General features: G+C 41.5%; 1 protein-coding gene across 1 annotated transcript; it reads left to right on the top strand.

Moving 5' to 3' along the window:
* Positions 1 to 435: 435 nt before the first annotated feature.
* Positions 436 to 14,141, top strand: LOC148561477 (uncharacterized). Its single transcript, XM_088490760.1, has 7 exons — positions 436 to 666; positions 10,234 to 10,825; positions 11,842 to 12,094; positions 12,290 to 12,543; positions 12,928 to 13,061; positions 13,572 to 13,849; positions 14,015 to 14,141. Exons 1-7 carry the CDS (start codon positions 436 to 438, stop codon positions 14,139 to 14,141), a joined length of 1,869 nt encoding a protein of 622 aa, XP_088346886.1.
* The last annotated feature ends 2,069 nt before the right edge of the window (positions 14,142 to 16,210 follow it).

Raw genomic sequence — 16,210 nt, forward strand, 5'->3', positions numbered from 1 at the left:
TCTAAATGGGTGGAAACAATTCCTACCCGTACTGATGATGCTAACATTGTATTCTCTTTTGTTCGAAATAATATTATCTGTCACTTTGGATCACCACAAGCAATCGTGAGTGATCAAGGCACTCATTTCTGTAACAGGAGACTGACAGGTTTGTTAAAGAAGCATGACATTGTTCACAAAGTAGCGACGGCTTACGATTCCCAGACCAATGGACAAGTCGAGGTGTCCAACAGAGAGATAAAGCGCATACTAGAGAAGATTGTGAAGCCTCACAGAAGAGACTGGAGTACTAGACTGGGAGATGCGCTTTGGGCTTATCGGACCGCTTACAAGATGCCTATCGGAATGAGTCCATTTCGTCTAGTTTATGGAAAGGCTTGTCACCTCCCAGTGGAGGTGGAGCACAAAGCTTTCTGGGCGGTAAGGGACTGCAACATGGGATTGGAGAGAGCAGCGGCTGAAAGGAACCTGCAACTACAAGAACTCGAGTGCCTTCGACTTGAAGCATACGAGAATTCGAGGCTCTACAAGGAATGGATGAAGGATGTGCATGACAAGAACATCAAGAGAAGAGAGTTCAGACCTAGAGAGTTAGTCCTCCTCTATAACTCCAGGTTGAGACTCATGACAGGAAAGTTGAGATCAAGATGGGAAGGCGCCTACAGGGTGAAAAAGGCAGAGCCATACGGAGTCTTCCACCTAAGTCATCCTTCAAGCCCCAAATTCTTCAAAGTCAATGGCCACAACTTGAAGCTATACCGTGGTGAGAATATGAAGAAAAACAAGGAGTTAGAGATCTTCCTCGTGGAGGATCCATCAACAGAAGAAGACTGAGCTTGTGGACCGTCCCACTTAAGGACGTACAAGAAAAGTGCTAGGTGGGAGACAACCCACCATGGTATGATCGTCCCTTTTTACTTTTAGTTTTATCTTATTTTTATTAGTGTTGATTTATAAATTCTGCATAGTTACCTGCATTCTGCATAAAAAAAAGAGCATTCGACGCGCAAGCGTCTATGACGCGTACATTTCATTCGTGAATGCGCAACACATTAGAATTGAACAGAGAGTTATGCGGGACTTGAGCAGGAAGCGTGATTTGCACACAAGCAAGGCTACGCATACGCGTACCTCACGCATGCGCATCACTTACAATTTTGGCAACCCACACGTATGCGTCCAGGACGCGAACGCGTGGACATGGAAATCGGTGTAAATAAGTGTTTGAACAGAGAGTTGTGATGGTCTGGCACTGGCACTGTGCTAGAGGCAAAAATTCACCCACGCGTACATGTCTCTGACGCGTATGCGTCATTTTTGCTTTAAGGACATCCATAAGTAAGCGTGTTACGCGTGCACACGTCATATGCAATTTTGGCCCCAGTGCATTTCAAACAGAGTTGTGCATGCGCGCGGCTGGATTCGCGCGACTGGCACGACCAAAGGCACGCGTACGCGTGCCAGATACTTACGTGTCACCTTCACTTTTGCGCAACCCATGCGTACGCGTGGGTTACGCGTGCGCGTCGCATGCGCCGCATCACTTATCCAGCACGCCGCCCAGATTTCAATTCTTTCCCCCTCTCTAATCCAAATTTTCATTCAATCCTAATTCTTCCTTCTTTCTTCTTCCTTCTTTCCCTCTTCTTCCTCCTTCCTTCTTTCTTCTTTCTTCTTCCCTTTTACCACCATCACCAGCGGACCACCACCGGAGATCACTAATTCTGGCAACTACAATTTCCTTTTCTTTCTCCTCTACCATTCCTACTCCTCTTCTCCCATTCTTTCTTCCACTCACCTTCCTATCTTCATCTTCTTCCTAAGGTTTCTTTTCTCCCTCTCCTCTCCTCTTTCATTCTTCTTTCATTTATTACATTTAATTATTTTTATTTATTTTAAATTTTATATTAGCTTAGTTATTTATAGTTTCTTTTTCATTTCTTTCATCATGCATTTTTATGTTGGTGTTGGAGCTTTATTTGGGTATTATTTTATTATATTTGAGCTTGTGGATATTATGAGGAGTGATTGACAATTGACATTTTATTATGGATCTTATATACACTTGGATTAATTATTTTAATTCCTATTTTAACTTGCACACCAAGTGTTTATGAAAAAGCTCTCATGGCCTTTTGAATTCTATTCTATTTTACTCTCACACTTTAATGCTTCTTTTTAACAACACTTGCAATCCACATGTATTGATATTATCATTCACAATTGTCATCATATAATTGCTCTTTAATTTGGTACATTTAATAATTGATGCTTGAGTTATGCTTCTCATGCCTATTACTTGCATGCTTTTAGCCCTCTTGCATCTAATTGTTATGAATTTCCTTCATGATTTTACTTAATGTCTTCCATGTATGTTGTAGCTACCATGTATAGGACATCCCTTTTCCTTTGGCATTCATTATTACTTGGACTTTCTTCCTTCCAATTGTTAGTTATCTATACTTGAAATTAATTCTCTTTCTTCCTTCTTTAGGATGGTCACTAAAAGAGGAAAGGAGAAGGCTTCTGAAAAGCCACTGGCAAGGAGAGGAACCAAGAGAGCACCGGCTAAGGCGCCACCATCTACAAGCATCAACCGCCAACTGTAATAGCCCAGACCACCAGCTAGCACGATATTGTCCGCTTTGGCACACAAGGCCTCACGGTTTTTCCTTTGACGATAGGGATGATAGCCAAAGCCCCCACACTCACTCGTCAAAACGCATCATGCTAGGGAGAGGTATCCACACCCTTATAAGGCATGCTTCATTCCCCTCCCCAACCAATGTGGGCCTTACAATCCATCCCCCTAAGGGAGCCCATCGCCCTCGCTGGCACATCGATCCGGGCTCTGCCTCTGATACCATCTGTAACAGCCCAAACCACCCACTAGCACAATATTGTCCGCTTTGGCACACATGGCCTCACGATTTTGCCTTTGACGATAGGGATGATAGCCAAAGCCCCCCACACTCACTCGTCAAAACGCGTCATACTAGGGAGAGGTATCCACACCCTTATAAGGCATGCTTCGTTCCCCTCCCCAATCGATGTGGGCCTTACACCAATAAAGCGGGTAAAGAGGATCATCAAAGTTGATGAAGCAGAGAAAGCCTTTCCTGCACGGGACTCCACACGGTTCACTAATTGTTACTGCGAGCAGGTGTTCCCCATCCTAGCCGAGAGGAACTACAATAATGAGCATCTACTCATTCTCCCAACACATTTTGTTGATTTTGTGGAGACCCGCATCGAGAGGAGACAGTGAGAATTCTTAAGGAGGCAGCCGCGGGAGGCCAACCTATCATGGGTAGTTGAATTCTACTCCAACTTCTACTCGCCTACCTTGCAGACTGTCTATGTTTGTCAGCAGCAAGTCCCTATCTCTGAGGGTGCCATACAGAGAGTACTGGATCTTCCACTTAGCCCAGAGGGATTGGATGCCTATCAAGAGGCCCAGCTTAAGCGCCAGATATATCAGTTTGACTAGGACAGCATCCTTGGAGTTATAGCCCAACCTGGCAGCACTTGGATCTACGGGCAACACTGGTCAAAACCCAAGAGTATCTCAGCCCAAGCACTTACCTTGGAGGCTCACGTTTGGGCACAGATTATGTCCCACTATATCTTTCTGAGCACTCACGAGTCCACCTTCACAGTGGACATGGCTGTTCTCATCTGGTGCATCCTTACGGAACAACCTCTCAACCTGCCCCGACTCATCCGACAGGCAATCGGACATGTGCAGATCGCGGGTAACCTGCCTTTCCCCATATTAGTTTCAAATTTAGTCTCTGCAGCAGGTGTCTCCTATCGGGATAGGGACACGAAGGCCATGATCCCTAGGGCCGATCAGTATGTCCCGAATGGGAAGTACATCAGACCCCCAGTCCCTTCTATGAGCTGGCCTCCAGGCCCATCTTGGGACACTCCTCCTTCTTCTGCTCCACCATCCTCCACACCACAAGCACCATTGATGAGAGGATAATTTATACGCGTTTTGGCATTATTTTTACATAGTTTTTAGTATGATTTAGTTAGTTTTTAGTATATTTTTATTAGTTTTTAAATAAAAATCAAATTTCTAGACTTTACTATGAGTTTGTGTGTTTTTCTGTGATTTCAGGTATTTTCTGGCTAAAATTGAGGGACTTGAGCAAAAATCTGATTCAGAGGCTGAAAAAGAACTGCAGATGCTGTTGGATTCTGACCTCCCTGCACTCGAAATGGATTTTTTGGAGCTACAGAAATCCAATTGGCACGCTCTCAATTGCGTTGAAAAGTAGACATCCAGGGCTTTCCAGAAATATATAATAGTCCATACTTTTTACGAGTTTTAACGACACAAACTGGCGTTCAAACGCCAGCTCCCTGCCCTATTCTGGAGTTAAACGCCAGAAACAGGTTGCAAATCAGAGTTAAACACCAGAAACAGGCTACAACCTGGCGTTTAACTACAAAAAGAGTCTCTACACATGAAAGCTCAATGCTCAGCCCAAGCACACACCAAGTGGGCCCGGAAGTAGATTTCTACATCATTTACATATCTTATGTAACCCTAGCTACTAGTTTAGTATAAAAACTACTTTTAGTGATTTATTTCACATCTCTGGTTAGTCTTTGACTAATTTTATGTTCTGAGATCACGTTTAGGGGGCTGGCCATTCGGCCATGCCTGAACCTTCATCACTTATATATTTTCAACAGTAGAGTTTCTACACACCATAGATTAAGGTGTGGAGCTCTGCTGTTCCTCATGAATTAACGCAAAGTACTATTGTTTTCTTATTCAATTCAAGCTTATTCCTATTCTAAGATATTCGCTTGCACTTCAACATGATGAATGTGATGATCCGTGACACTCATCACCATTCTCGACCTATGAACGCGTGCCTGACAACCACTTTCGTTCTACCTTGGATTGAGCGTTTATCTCTTAGCCTCCATTCCGAAAGATCGGAGTCTTCGTGGTATAAGCTAGAATAATTGGCAGCCATTCTTGAGATCTGGAAAGTCTAAACCTTGTCTGTGGTATTCCGAGTAGGATCTGGGAAGGGATTACTGTGACGAGCTTCAAACTCGCGAGTGTTGGGCGTAGTGACAAACGCAAAAGGATCAATGGATCCTATTCCAACATGATCGAGAACCGACAGATGATTAGCCGTACGGTGACAGTGCATTTGGACCATTTTCACTGAGAGGACGGGAAGTAGCCATTGACAACGGTGATGCCCAACATACAGCTTGCCATGGAAAGGAGTATGAATGATTGGATGAAAGCAGTAGGAAAACAGAGGTTCAGAAGGAACAAAAGTATCTCCATATGCTTATCTGAAATTCTCACCAATGAATTGCATAAGTATCTCTATCCTATTTTATATTTTATATCATAATTATCAAAATCCCATAACCATTTGAATCTGCCTGACTGAGATTTACAAGGTGACCATAGCTTGTTTCAAGCCGACAATCTCCATGGGATCGACCCTTACTCATGTAAGGTTTATTACTTGGTGATGCATTCGCATATTTGCTATTCTAGCTAGTTAAGTTTAGTTAATTTTAGCTGAATATCACTCATTACTACTAGAATAAACAAGAAATTTTGTGAGTTATCTATCCATGCATTCATGAACCAAGAACTAGGTGAAATTTGGCATAATCCATGCAAATGATTTAAGGAGTTCATAAACAAGTTGATGTGAATAATTCCCTTGAATTTTAGTGCATAAGATGGTAATACTTTGATGAGGATTCTTTGGTTGATGTTAGGAAATAAAGCAAGCAGGCAATGGAGAAAAGAAGGCTTGGAGATACATCACTCTTTGCAAGGAAACAGAGGATTACACGTTGCCAACTCCAGCGTGTTTGTGAACAACGTAAGAATCTTGAAGCAGAGCAAGAATTGGAGCCAGAGAGCGTTGCCAGGTAGGGGATGAACTGGCGTGTTCCCTGGCAACACCCACAACAACGCTAGGCCAAAATGCTAGGCCAAGGAAGGATCGAAAGTGTTGTTGGCAGGGGATAACATGGGCGTGTTTGGCAATAACGCCAGCAACAACGCTGGCCACTTCAAGGCACCCCTGGAGAGGCTCGAAAGCGTTGCCAGGTAGGGATTGACCTGGCATGTTTGGCAATCACACCAGCAACAATACTGGCCACTGTAAGGTAGCCATGGGAGTGATATTGGGCGTTGCCAACGTTGAAGAGAGTTGGCGTGTTCCTTGGCAACGCAAGGCAAAGAAATGGAGCCAAGGAAGAGGTCGAAGGCGTTGTTGCCTTAAAAATGAATTGGCATGTTCATCAACAACGTTAGCAACAACGCCAATGCAAAGAACTTGAGTCAGGGGAGGACAGAGCACGTTGCTAGTGGCATGTTTGCCAACAACTTCACCAAAAATGCCCAACCAAGGCAGCCTGACCTTGCCCTCTTCAAGGATGCATAACTTGAGTTACAGAGAACCAATTTGAGTACTTCTAGTTGCATTAGAAAGCTGACATTCAGAGCTTTCCAATGATATATAATAGTCTATAGTGTAACATGAAATGAGAGCTCAAATCAGAGTCATCATTAGGCCCTAAAAATAAGAAAATGGAGTTGAGAGTTAGGGAGGCATGAATGAGCCACAAAAAGGTGATCGAGAGCGTTGCCAGGCAGGGATTGAACTGGCGTGTTCCGTGGAAACGCCCACAACAATGCCAAGGCTAAGGAATTGGGCCAGAGGAGGTCGTGCACGTTGTTGGTGGTGTGTTTGCCAACAACATCACCAAAAACGCCCAACCAAGGCAGCCTGACCTTGTCCTCTTCAATGGAGCATAACTTGAGCTAGGAAGATCCAATTGAAATGATCCCAAGTGCATTGGAAAGAAGACATTCTGAGCTTTTCAATGATATATAATAGTCCAAATTGAAGCAAAGGACTGAAGCTCAAAGTTCAGGCAACATCAAGCATGAAAAGTGAAGAATGGGCCAAGTGTTTGTCAATAACGCCCATAACAACGCCCAAGCACCAAGTGCAACTCCCAGAAAATTGCCATGCACGTTGCCAACGTGCATCAAGGCTGGCATGTGTGCCAACAATGCCAGGCCATTGGGCCAGAGCAATGGAAATGAGCCCTGTTTCCTCTATTTGGCAAGAATCCTTTCATTAACCAAAAATCAACAAGAGCAAGGCCCAAATTGCTAACCCAAAAGGAGAATTTCAAGGAGTCTTAGGACTAGTATAAATAGAGAAGAAGTTTGTACTTAAAGGGAACTTTTTAGACACTGAGGGAATTTGTTTTATTACACTAGCATTTTTACTTTTTTTTCACCGGTCTTCTATTTTGTTTTTCTTGCAACTTTGAATTTCAGTTTTAAGAACTTCCTCTTCCTCTTCTTCTTCATTCTTCTCTACACTTAGTTTAATTTTTATCTATGGCAATTGTTATTGAAATTGGAGCTATGATTCACTAAACCCCATTTTCATTAGGGGGAGGAGCTCTGCTCACTTGAATTGGTTGATAACTTTTCTTTTCCTTTTTAATTCAAGTGGCTCATCTAAGAGGAAACTCTTGTTCTTCACAGATTCAATTACCATCGAGAGAGGGATTGAATCTATATGAATTGTGTGGTGAACTTGAGAAAGGAGCTACATAATTCAGTTTAAAGTTCATCCTCTCATGGTTTCCTTGATTAATACACTTTGGGTTGGTATGTGAGATGTAACCACCCTTAGTTGAGATCCTAGAAGTCATGTGGCATGAAGGATTAGTAAATTGAGCTTTATCTCTTCTCATGAACAATTAGATCACGAGAGTGGCAATTGGTTGTGTTGAGAGAAATTGAGTTACCAAGAGATTGGAACTCAATTACCTACAATCTGCCATGGATCTATACCCATGATTGAGAAGGAATTGATCAATATCAATTCATGAGAATTTGCATCTCTGATCCCTAATGATCTCTTCCATCATTAATTCTCATCTCTTTTGTTCTTTAGTTATTTTGAATACCCATTACCCAATTCCCTTTTACATTCAAGCAATTTAACATTCCTGCTATTTAGATTCAATCTTAATTACTTGCAATTTACTTTTCTGCTCTTTACAATTTAGCACTCTACTTTCTTGCAATTTACTGTTATGTCATTTAAGTTTCTTGCAATCTAAGTTTCCGTTATTTACTTTCAGTCATTTAATTCGCCTTCATTATTTCACTTCTTTAAATTTCTTGTCATTGAATTTCTTGCAATTTCTTTCAAGCATTCAAATCTCATGAAACCAAAACAATGTTTGCTCAACTAAACTACCAATTAACTAAAGTTTCTTAATCTACCAATCTCTGTGGGATCGACCTCACTCCGGTGAGTTTTACTACTTGATACGACCCGGTATACTTGCCGGCGGTAATTACGTGAAATTAATTTTTCGCGTATCAAGTTTTTGGCGCCGTTGCCGGGGATTGGCAAAGATTAACAATGATTAAGTGAATGGTAGTTTAGATTAAGCATTTTTCTTTTCTTTGTTAAGACCCACTAACTGTTTGATATTTTGTTTCATTAATTTTAACTTCACTCTAGCAATAGAGTATTTTAATTGTGTTGTTGGTTTGGTTGTATGTCAGAAGCAAGCAGAGAGGTCTCCACCTTTTGTGAAAGTGATGAGAGAAGCCTCCGAAGATTGAGAAGAGAAGCAAGGGGGAAAGGAGTAATCGGTGAAGAAGACTCAGAAGGAGAAGACCAAGTCATGGAGGGCAATTTGCATAACCCCCCTGAGGGCGTTGCCAACAATAACGGCCCACCTCAAAGGAGAGTTCTAGCTTCTTACACTTTCCCCAATCCCAGAAACTGTGGGAGCAGTATACTCACTCCTAATGTTCATACAAATAACTTTGAACTGAAGCCTCAGCTTATCACTTTGGTGCAAAACAATTGTTCCTATGGAGGAGGGCCCCTTGAGGATCCAAATCAACACCTATCTGTCTTCCTAAGAATATGTGAAACTGTCAAGACAAATAGTGTACATCCAAATATTTACAAGCTGCTGTTGTTTCCATTTTCTTTGAGGGACAAAGCATCTCAATGGCTTGAGACATTCCCAAAAGAAAGTATCAACACTTAGGATGATTTGGTGAATAAATTCCTATCTAAGTTCTATCCATCTTAGAGGATCATCAGATTGAAGACGGAGGTGTAAACTTTCACTCAAATGGATGGGGAATCATTGTATGATGCATGGGAAAGATACAAAGCTCTGATTAAGAAATGTCCACCTGAAATGTTCAGTGAATGGGATAGACTTCAAAATTTCTATGAGGGGTTAACCCTAAAAGCTCAAGAGTCCTTGGATCACTTTGTGGGAGGCTCGCTATAATTGATGAAGACAGCCGAGGAAGCCCAGAATCTCATAGACATGGTAGCAAACAATCAATATTTCTATGCTCATCAGAGGCAATGCCAACCCGTTCAAAAGAATGGTGTGTTGGAATTAAAAGGAGTGGACACCATTTTGGCACAGAACAAGTTGATGCACCAACAAATCCAGCAACAAATGGAAATGATGGCTAAAAGAATAGATGGCCTCCAACTAGCTTCAGTGAGCACAACAAATCAACCTTCAATTGAATGGGGCCAAGGTGAAGTAGGCAATGTTGAGCAGTAACAAGAACAAGTTCAATACATGTAAAACACTTCAAATTCTTCTCAGAATGAATTCCATGGTGACACATACAACTCATCTTGGAGGAATCACCCCAACCTGAGATGGGGTGATAATCAAAGCCATTGGCAGAAGAACAACAATTCCAACCATTCTCGTAACACAAACAGCCAAAATCATTCATCTAACAACACTAACCAATACAAAAAACCACAAAACACATACCAATCACCTCACAACAACTCACAAACTCACCAAAATACCTTCCCCGCACCAACATCCAACTCACAAAGCTATCACCCTATCTCCCCAAATAACTTCCAGTAACAACAATCACACCCTATCATACCACCAATTGACCATCATGAAACTAGGATCTCAAGTCTTGAAGCAGCATTACAAAACCTTTCCCAAAGCACACAATCAATTGCTCAGACCACTCAAACTTTGCTCAAAGGACAAGAAAGATATGAATCCACCATGAGGAACCTTGAGCGACAAATGGGACAATTAGCCAAACAATCTAAAAGGCCAACCAATGTACTTCTAAGTGATACAATCCCGAACCCAAGGGAAGAATGTAAAGCTGTGTAGTTGAGAAGTGGCAAGGTAGTTGGGAGAGAAGTCAACAAAGAAGCAACAGGGCATGAAGGGGAAGATACAATAGACAAGAAGGAGGATGAAAATGCATCAACATCCAAAAAGAGAAAAGAACTTGTGGAGCCACTAAGCAAGTTGCCAACACAAAATAACAATGCCAACAACAAGGAAATTGTGAAGCCACAGCAAGAGGAAAGAAGTGAAGGGGTAAAATCTTATGCACCCAAACTCCCTTACCCAACAAGGTTACACAAAGGAATACGAGACCAACAATTCCCAAAATTCTTGGAAATCTTTAAGAAACTTGAGATCAACATTCCATTGGCCGAAGCTTTAGAGCAAATGCCACTATATTCAAAATTTCTTAAAGAATTGATCACCAAGAAGAGAAGCTGGCATGAGAAAAAAACCGTACTCCTTACTCAAGAGTGTAGTGCCATCATTCAAAAGGGACTTCCACCAAAACTTAAGGATCCAGGCAGCTTCCTCATACCATGTACAATTGGGAATATGGCCATTGATAAATCACTTTGTGACTTGGGAGCAAGCATTAACTTAATGCCTCTTGCCATGATGAAGAAGCTGATGATAGAAAAGGATAAACCTACAAGGATGTCACTACAACTTGATGACAGATCCCTCAAAATACCAAATGGAGTAGTGGAGAATCTCTTGGTAAAAGTGGAAAATTTTATATTCCCAGCCGACTTTGTAGTGTTGGAGATGGATGAAGAGGGAAGTAACTCAGTCATTCTTGGTAGACTTTTTTGGCCACTGCTAGAACAATCATTGATGTGGAGAAGGAGGAGATGATCTTCAGAGTACATGATGAACAAATGACCATAAATGTCTTCAAGGCAATGCAATATCCAGCTGAGAAAGAGAGTTGCATGAGGATTGATGTGGTAGATTCTTTAGTTGAAGAAATATTTGAAGCAAGTCATGGGGAGAATCAAGAAGAAACTCAAGACATCCAAGAGCAAGAGGTAGAAGAGATACAACCATCAGAGGAACCAAGTGAAGTTAAGATAGAAAGTGCACCATAACAAAAGCTAAAGCCTCTACCCCCTCATCTTAAATATGCATTCCTTGGTGAGAAGGATCACTTCCTAGTGATCATCAACTCCACCCTGAGTGAGGAAGAAGAAGAAAAGCTACTTGCTGTACTAAGAGCCTACAAGGATGCTCTGGGATGGACCATTGATGACTTAAAGGGTATATGCCCTGCTATATGTATGCATAAGATTCTCTTGGAGGAAAATTCCAAACCAGTAGTACAACCTTAGAGAAGACTGAATCCCACAATGAAGGAGGTTGTTCAGAAGAAAGTGATGAAGTTATGTAAAGCTGGAATCATTTACCCCATCTCTGACAGCCCATGGGTGAGCCCAGTTCAAGTAGTACCGAAGAAAGGTGGCATGACTGTCATTGTCAATGAGAAGAATGAAATCATACCCACAAGAACAGTAACAGGGTGGAGAATGTGCATTGACTATAGAAGGCTGAATGATGCCACACGAAAAGATCACTTCCCCCTCCCTTTCATTGACCAAATGCTTGAAAGGTTGGCTGGCCATGCCTATTACTGCTTCCTTGATGGATATTCTGGCTATAATCAAATAGTTGTTGACCCCATGGATCAAGAGAAGACCTCCTTCACTTGCCCCTTTGGAGTTTTTGCTTACAAGAGAATGCCATTCGGGTTGTATAATGCCCCAGCTACCTTTCAGAGGTGCATGCTATCAATCTTCTCAGACATGGTAGAAAAATTTATTGAAATTTTTATGGATGATTTCTCCATTTTTGGTGATTCTTTCAATGATTGCTTACACCATCTTACTCTAGTCTTAAAAAGGTGCCAAGAAACCAATTTGGTTTTGAACTGGGAGAAATGCCATTTTATGGTACCCGAAGGAATTGTTCTTGGTCACAAAATTTCAAGAAAGGGTATAGAGGTGGACAAGGCAAAAGTAAAAATTATAGAAAAGCTTTCACTGCCAACAAATGTAAAAGCTGTTAGAAGTTTCTTGGGCCATGCTGGATTCTATAGACGATTCATCAAAGATTTTTCTAAAATAGTAAAACCATTAAGCAACTTGCTTGTGGTGAGCAACCCTTTTTCCTTTGATGATGAATGTAAACAGGCCTTTGAGACTCTAAAAGCTAAGCTCACCACAGCACCAATTATCACACCCCCAAGTTGGGGATTACCTTTTGAACTTATGTGTGATGCAAGTGACCTTGCAATTGGTGTTGTGCTGGGGCAGAAGAAGGACAAGAAGCACCATGTCATCTACTATGCAAGCAAAGTATTGAACGAAGCTCAAAGAAATTATACCACAACAGAGAAAGAGTTACTAGCTGTGGTATATGCTTTTGATAAGTTTAGGCAATATTTGATTGGATCCAAAATCTTAGTTTATACTGATCATGCTGCTCTCAAGTATCTAATGTCAAAACAGGATGCCAAACCAAGGCTAATTAGATGGATATTACTTCTACAAGAGTTTGACATTGAGATCAAGGACAGAAAGGGTAGTGAGAATCAAGTTGCTGACCATCTATCAAGGTTGCCACAAGGGACGAATCAAGATACCTCTCAACCAGTGAATGAGAATTTTCTGGATGAGTACCTCTTGCAAATCCAACAAACCCCTTGGTTTGTAGACATGGCCAACTACAAAGCAGGAAGGAGTATTCCACAAGAGTATACAAGGCAACAAGTTAAGAAGCTGCTACATGAGGCTAAGTTATTCTTGTGGGATGAACCCTTCCTATTCAAAAGATACCCAGATGGAATGATTAGAAGATGTGTGCCGGAAGTTGAAATGAAGGACATACTATGGCATTGTCACAATTCAAGCTATGGTGGCCATTTTGGAGCGGAAAGGACTGCTGCAAAAGTCCTCCAAAGTGGGTTCTATTGGCCTTCTATCTTCAAGGATGCTAGAGATTTTGTGAGTTACTGCAATGAATGCCAAAGAACAGGAGGCTTGACAAAGAAGAATGAGATGCCTCAGAAGTTCATTTTGGAAGTGGAACTCTTTGATTTATGGGGAATAGACTTCATGGAACCCTTCCCTCCATCCTACACATTCAAGTACATCTTAGTGGCAGTGGAGTATGTTTCAAAATGGGTAGAGGCAATAGCCACCACTACATGTGATGCTCATATGGTATTGCAATTTCTAAGGAGAAACATCTTCACTAGGTTTGGGGTGCCAAAGGGACTTATAAGCGATGGGGGAAGCCACTTTTGCAACAAACAATTGAACTCCCTCCTCCATAGATATGGAGTAACCCACAAGGTAGCCACACCCTATCACCCACAGACAAATGGACAAGCTGAACTTGCAAACAAAGAGCTAAAGAGAATTTTGGAGAAAACTGTAGGAGCAACAAGAAAGGATTGGGCAAGGAAGCTAGATGATGCACTCTGGGCATATCGGACAGCATTCAAAACCCCCATAGGAAGATCTTCATTTCAGCTGGTGTATGGAAAAGCATGCCATTTACCTGTAGAGCTTGAACACAAAGCTTTCTGGGCCACAAAACTTCTAAATCTTGATACCCAAGCAGCTGGAGAGAAGAGACTGTTGCAACTCAATGAGTTAGAGGAATTCAGACTTGAAGCATATGAGAATGCCAGAATATACAAGGAAAGAACAAAGAGGTGGCATGACAAGAAGATATCTCCAAGGACATTTGAACCAGGCCAAAAAGTGTTACTCTTCAACTCTAGGCTAAAAATTTTTCTTCGAAAGCTTAAATCCAGATGGACTGGTCCATACACCATCACAAGAGTTTTCGCTCATGGTTATGTGGAACTACATGATGAAACCTCAAAGGAGACATTCACAGTCAATGGTCATAGGGTGAAGCTCTATCTTGGTGGCCCCTAGAGCAAGGAAGAAAGTGTGCACTTGTTAACATAAGCAAGGGAGCTGCAATGTCAAGCTAAGGACAATAAACAAGCGCTTCATGGGAGGCAACCCATGCACAGGAGTCTTTTATTTTCATGCTTTAGTAATCAATAATAATAGGTTGAATCATATGCATCTAAGAGAATAAAGATTGAACTAGCACATAGTGTATGCAAGGTACTAAGTTTGGTGTGGCCAATCTTGAAGCAAATGCAAAAGCTATTTTTTTTACAACACGTAGTCACAAACTAAGTTTGGTGTCCACACATACACGAAATGCTAGATCATGGAGCAAACATGTAGTCATTTCCCTTAGACATATGAAAGCAACCATTAAATTTCAATTTTGTCTTGTTGTGTATCATAAATCTTTTGAAAATTGTAGCATTAGTCCAAACATCACAAGGAATTCTAAAGTCTTTATATTCTTGTTGCAGGAAAGAAAAAGAAAAAAGTGATGGAGAATCTTGGGAGAGGAGTTCACGGACACACACAAGGAAAAGGAAGTCACATGTGCCTTGGGTTTTGTGCATTGGGAAGAGCAACTCAACATGCAATAGCTAGAAGATTCATGTTTCCCATAACTTGACCAAACCTTTAACCCCTCCACCATTTTAAGTGACGTGAACCCCCAACAACAATCAAACTTTGCCTTACCTTCACATTCATATATAGACCACTCAACATCACCATATTTCACCAATACATCACCACACCTCATCAATTCACCTCAACCGAAATCACACTCACCCCATTAATCATCTTTGTTTCACAAACCTTGTTCTTGATCCTAAGAATCACTAAGCAAAACCCATGATGCACTATTTCTCCTAGCCTACCCGAACCATTATTCTTCTTCATTCCCCTTCACATTCACTTTCAAGCTTGCACTTCTTACCTTGTTGCCATATCCACTTCAACCTCCTTCATAAACATTCTCTTTATGCTTGAGGACAAGCATTCTTCTAAGTTTGGTGTTGGAGGATTCGACCCTTGTAATTGAATTCCAATGGCCTCATCATCAAGAGCTAGCAAAGGAAAGGACAAGCAGCCGGTGGGAGAGCAAGACACGTTTGATGAGAGAATATTCAAATCCAAAAATCATGAGCGCATCTTTAATTGGATGATAAGCAAAGATATTGTTCTGGAGGTGCCCTTCAAGCTAAGAAAGGAGGAATACCCTGAGATGCAAAAAGTGATTAGAAAAAGGGGATGGGAGCTTCTCTGTAATCAACCTCAAGTTGTAAGTATGCCTCTCATTCATGAGTTCTATGCCAATGTCATAAAGAAAACTGATGATGAAGAACCATATCTGAGCTATGTAAGAGGAGTGGTGGTCCACTTTAGCCCAGACACCATCAATAGGGTGCTAATGATCAAGACAAAACGGTTTAAGCAACCTAGCTTTGAGGAAAGGGTTACATATGACCAAAGATGTGTGGATGTGCTAAGTGACCTATGCAAAGTGGGCACAGACTGGGTGTTGGATTCACAAGGACAACCACTCAAACTTAGAAGAGGTGATCTCATACCTCAAGCAAAAGGATGGCATGACATAGTGAGAAGATCATTAATCCCTACCTCAAACAACTCAGAGGCAACAATAAACAGAGCAATAATGATCCACTGCATAATGAAAGGAGGGGAGATCAACGTAGGAGAAATCATAGCTAAAAACATCATTGACACAGCTGAAAATGTCAAACAAGATAGTTTGTTAGGATATCCTAGCACTATCTTATGCCTATGTAAAGAAGCTGGGGTACCTCTTAAAGAGTTTGAAGATACAGACTTGGTGTCCATAGGGAAGCCTATCACCAAGGAAAGATTGGAGTACGTCACCACAGTCCAATTGGAAAGGCAACCTCTAGCAAGAAGAAAGAAAAGGAAAGGAGCAAGACAAGAGGAAGAGCATGAAGAAATGGAAGAACCAAGTGCCTTAAACATGAATCAACTCCAAGCCGCTTTGGAAGGAATTTCTGGGCAATATTCACTAATTCAAAGAAGCCAAGAGGAACAAGCTCAACAACAAAAGGACCTTTGGCATT

This window comes from Arachis ipaensis, chromosome B6, assembly GCF_059453495.1.
Source record: "Arachis ipaensis isolate K30076 ecotype BB chromosome B6, ASM5945349v1, whole genome shotgun sequence".
Lineage (NCBI taxonomy): Eukaryota > Viridiplantae > Streptophyta > Magnoliopsida > Fabales > Fabaceae > Arachis > Arachis ipaensis.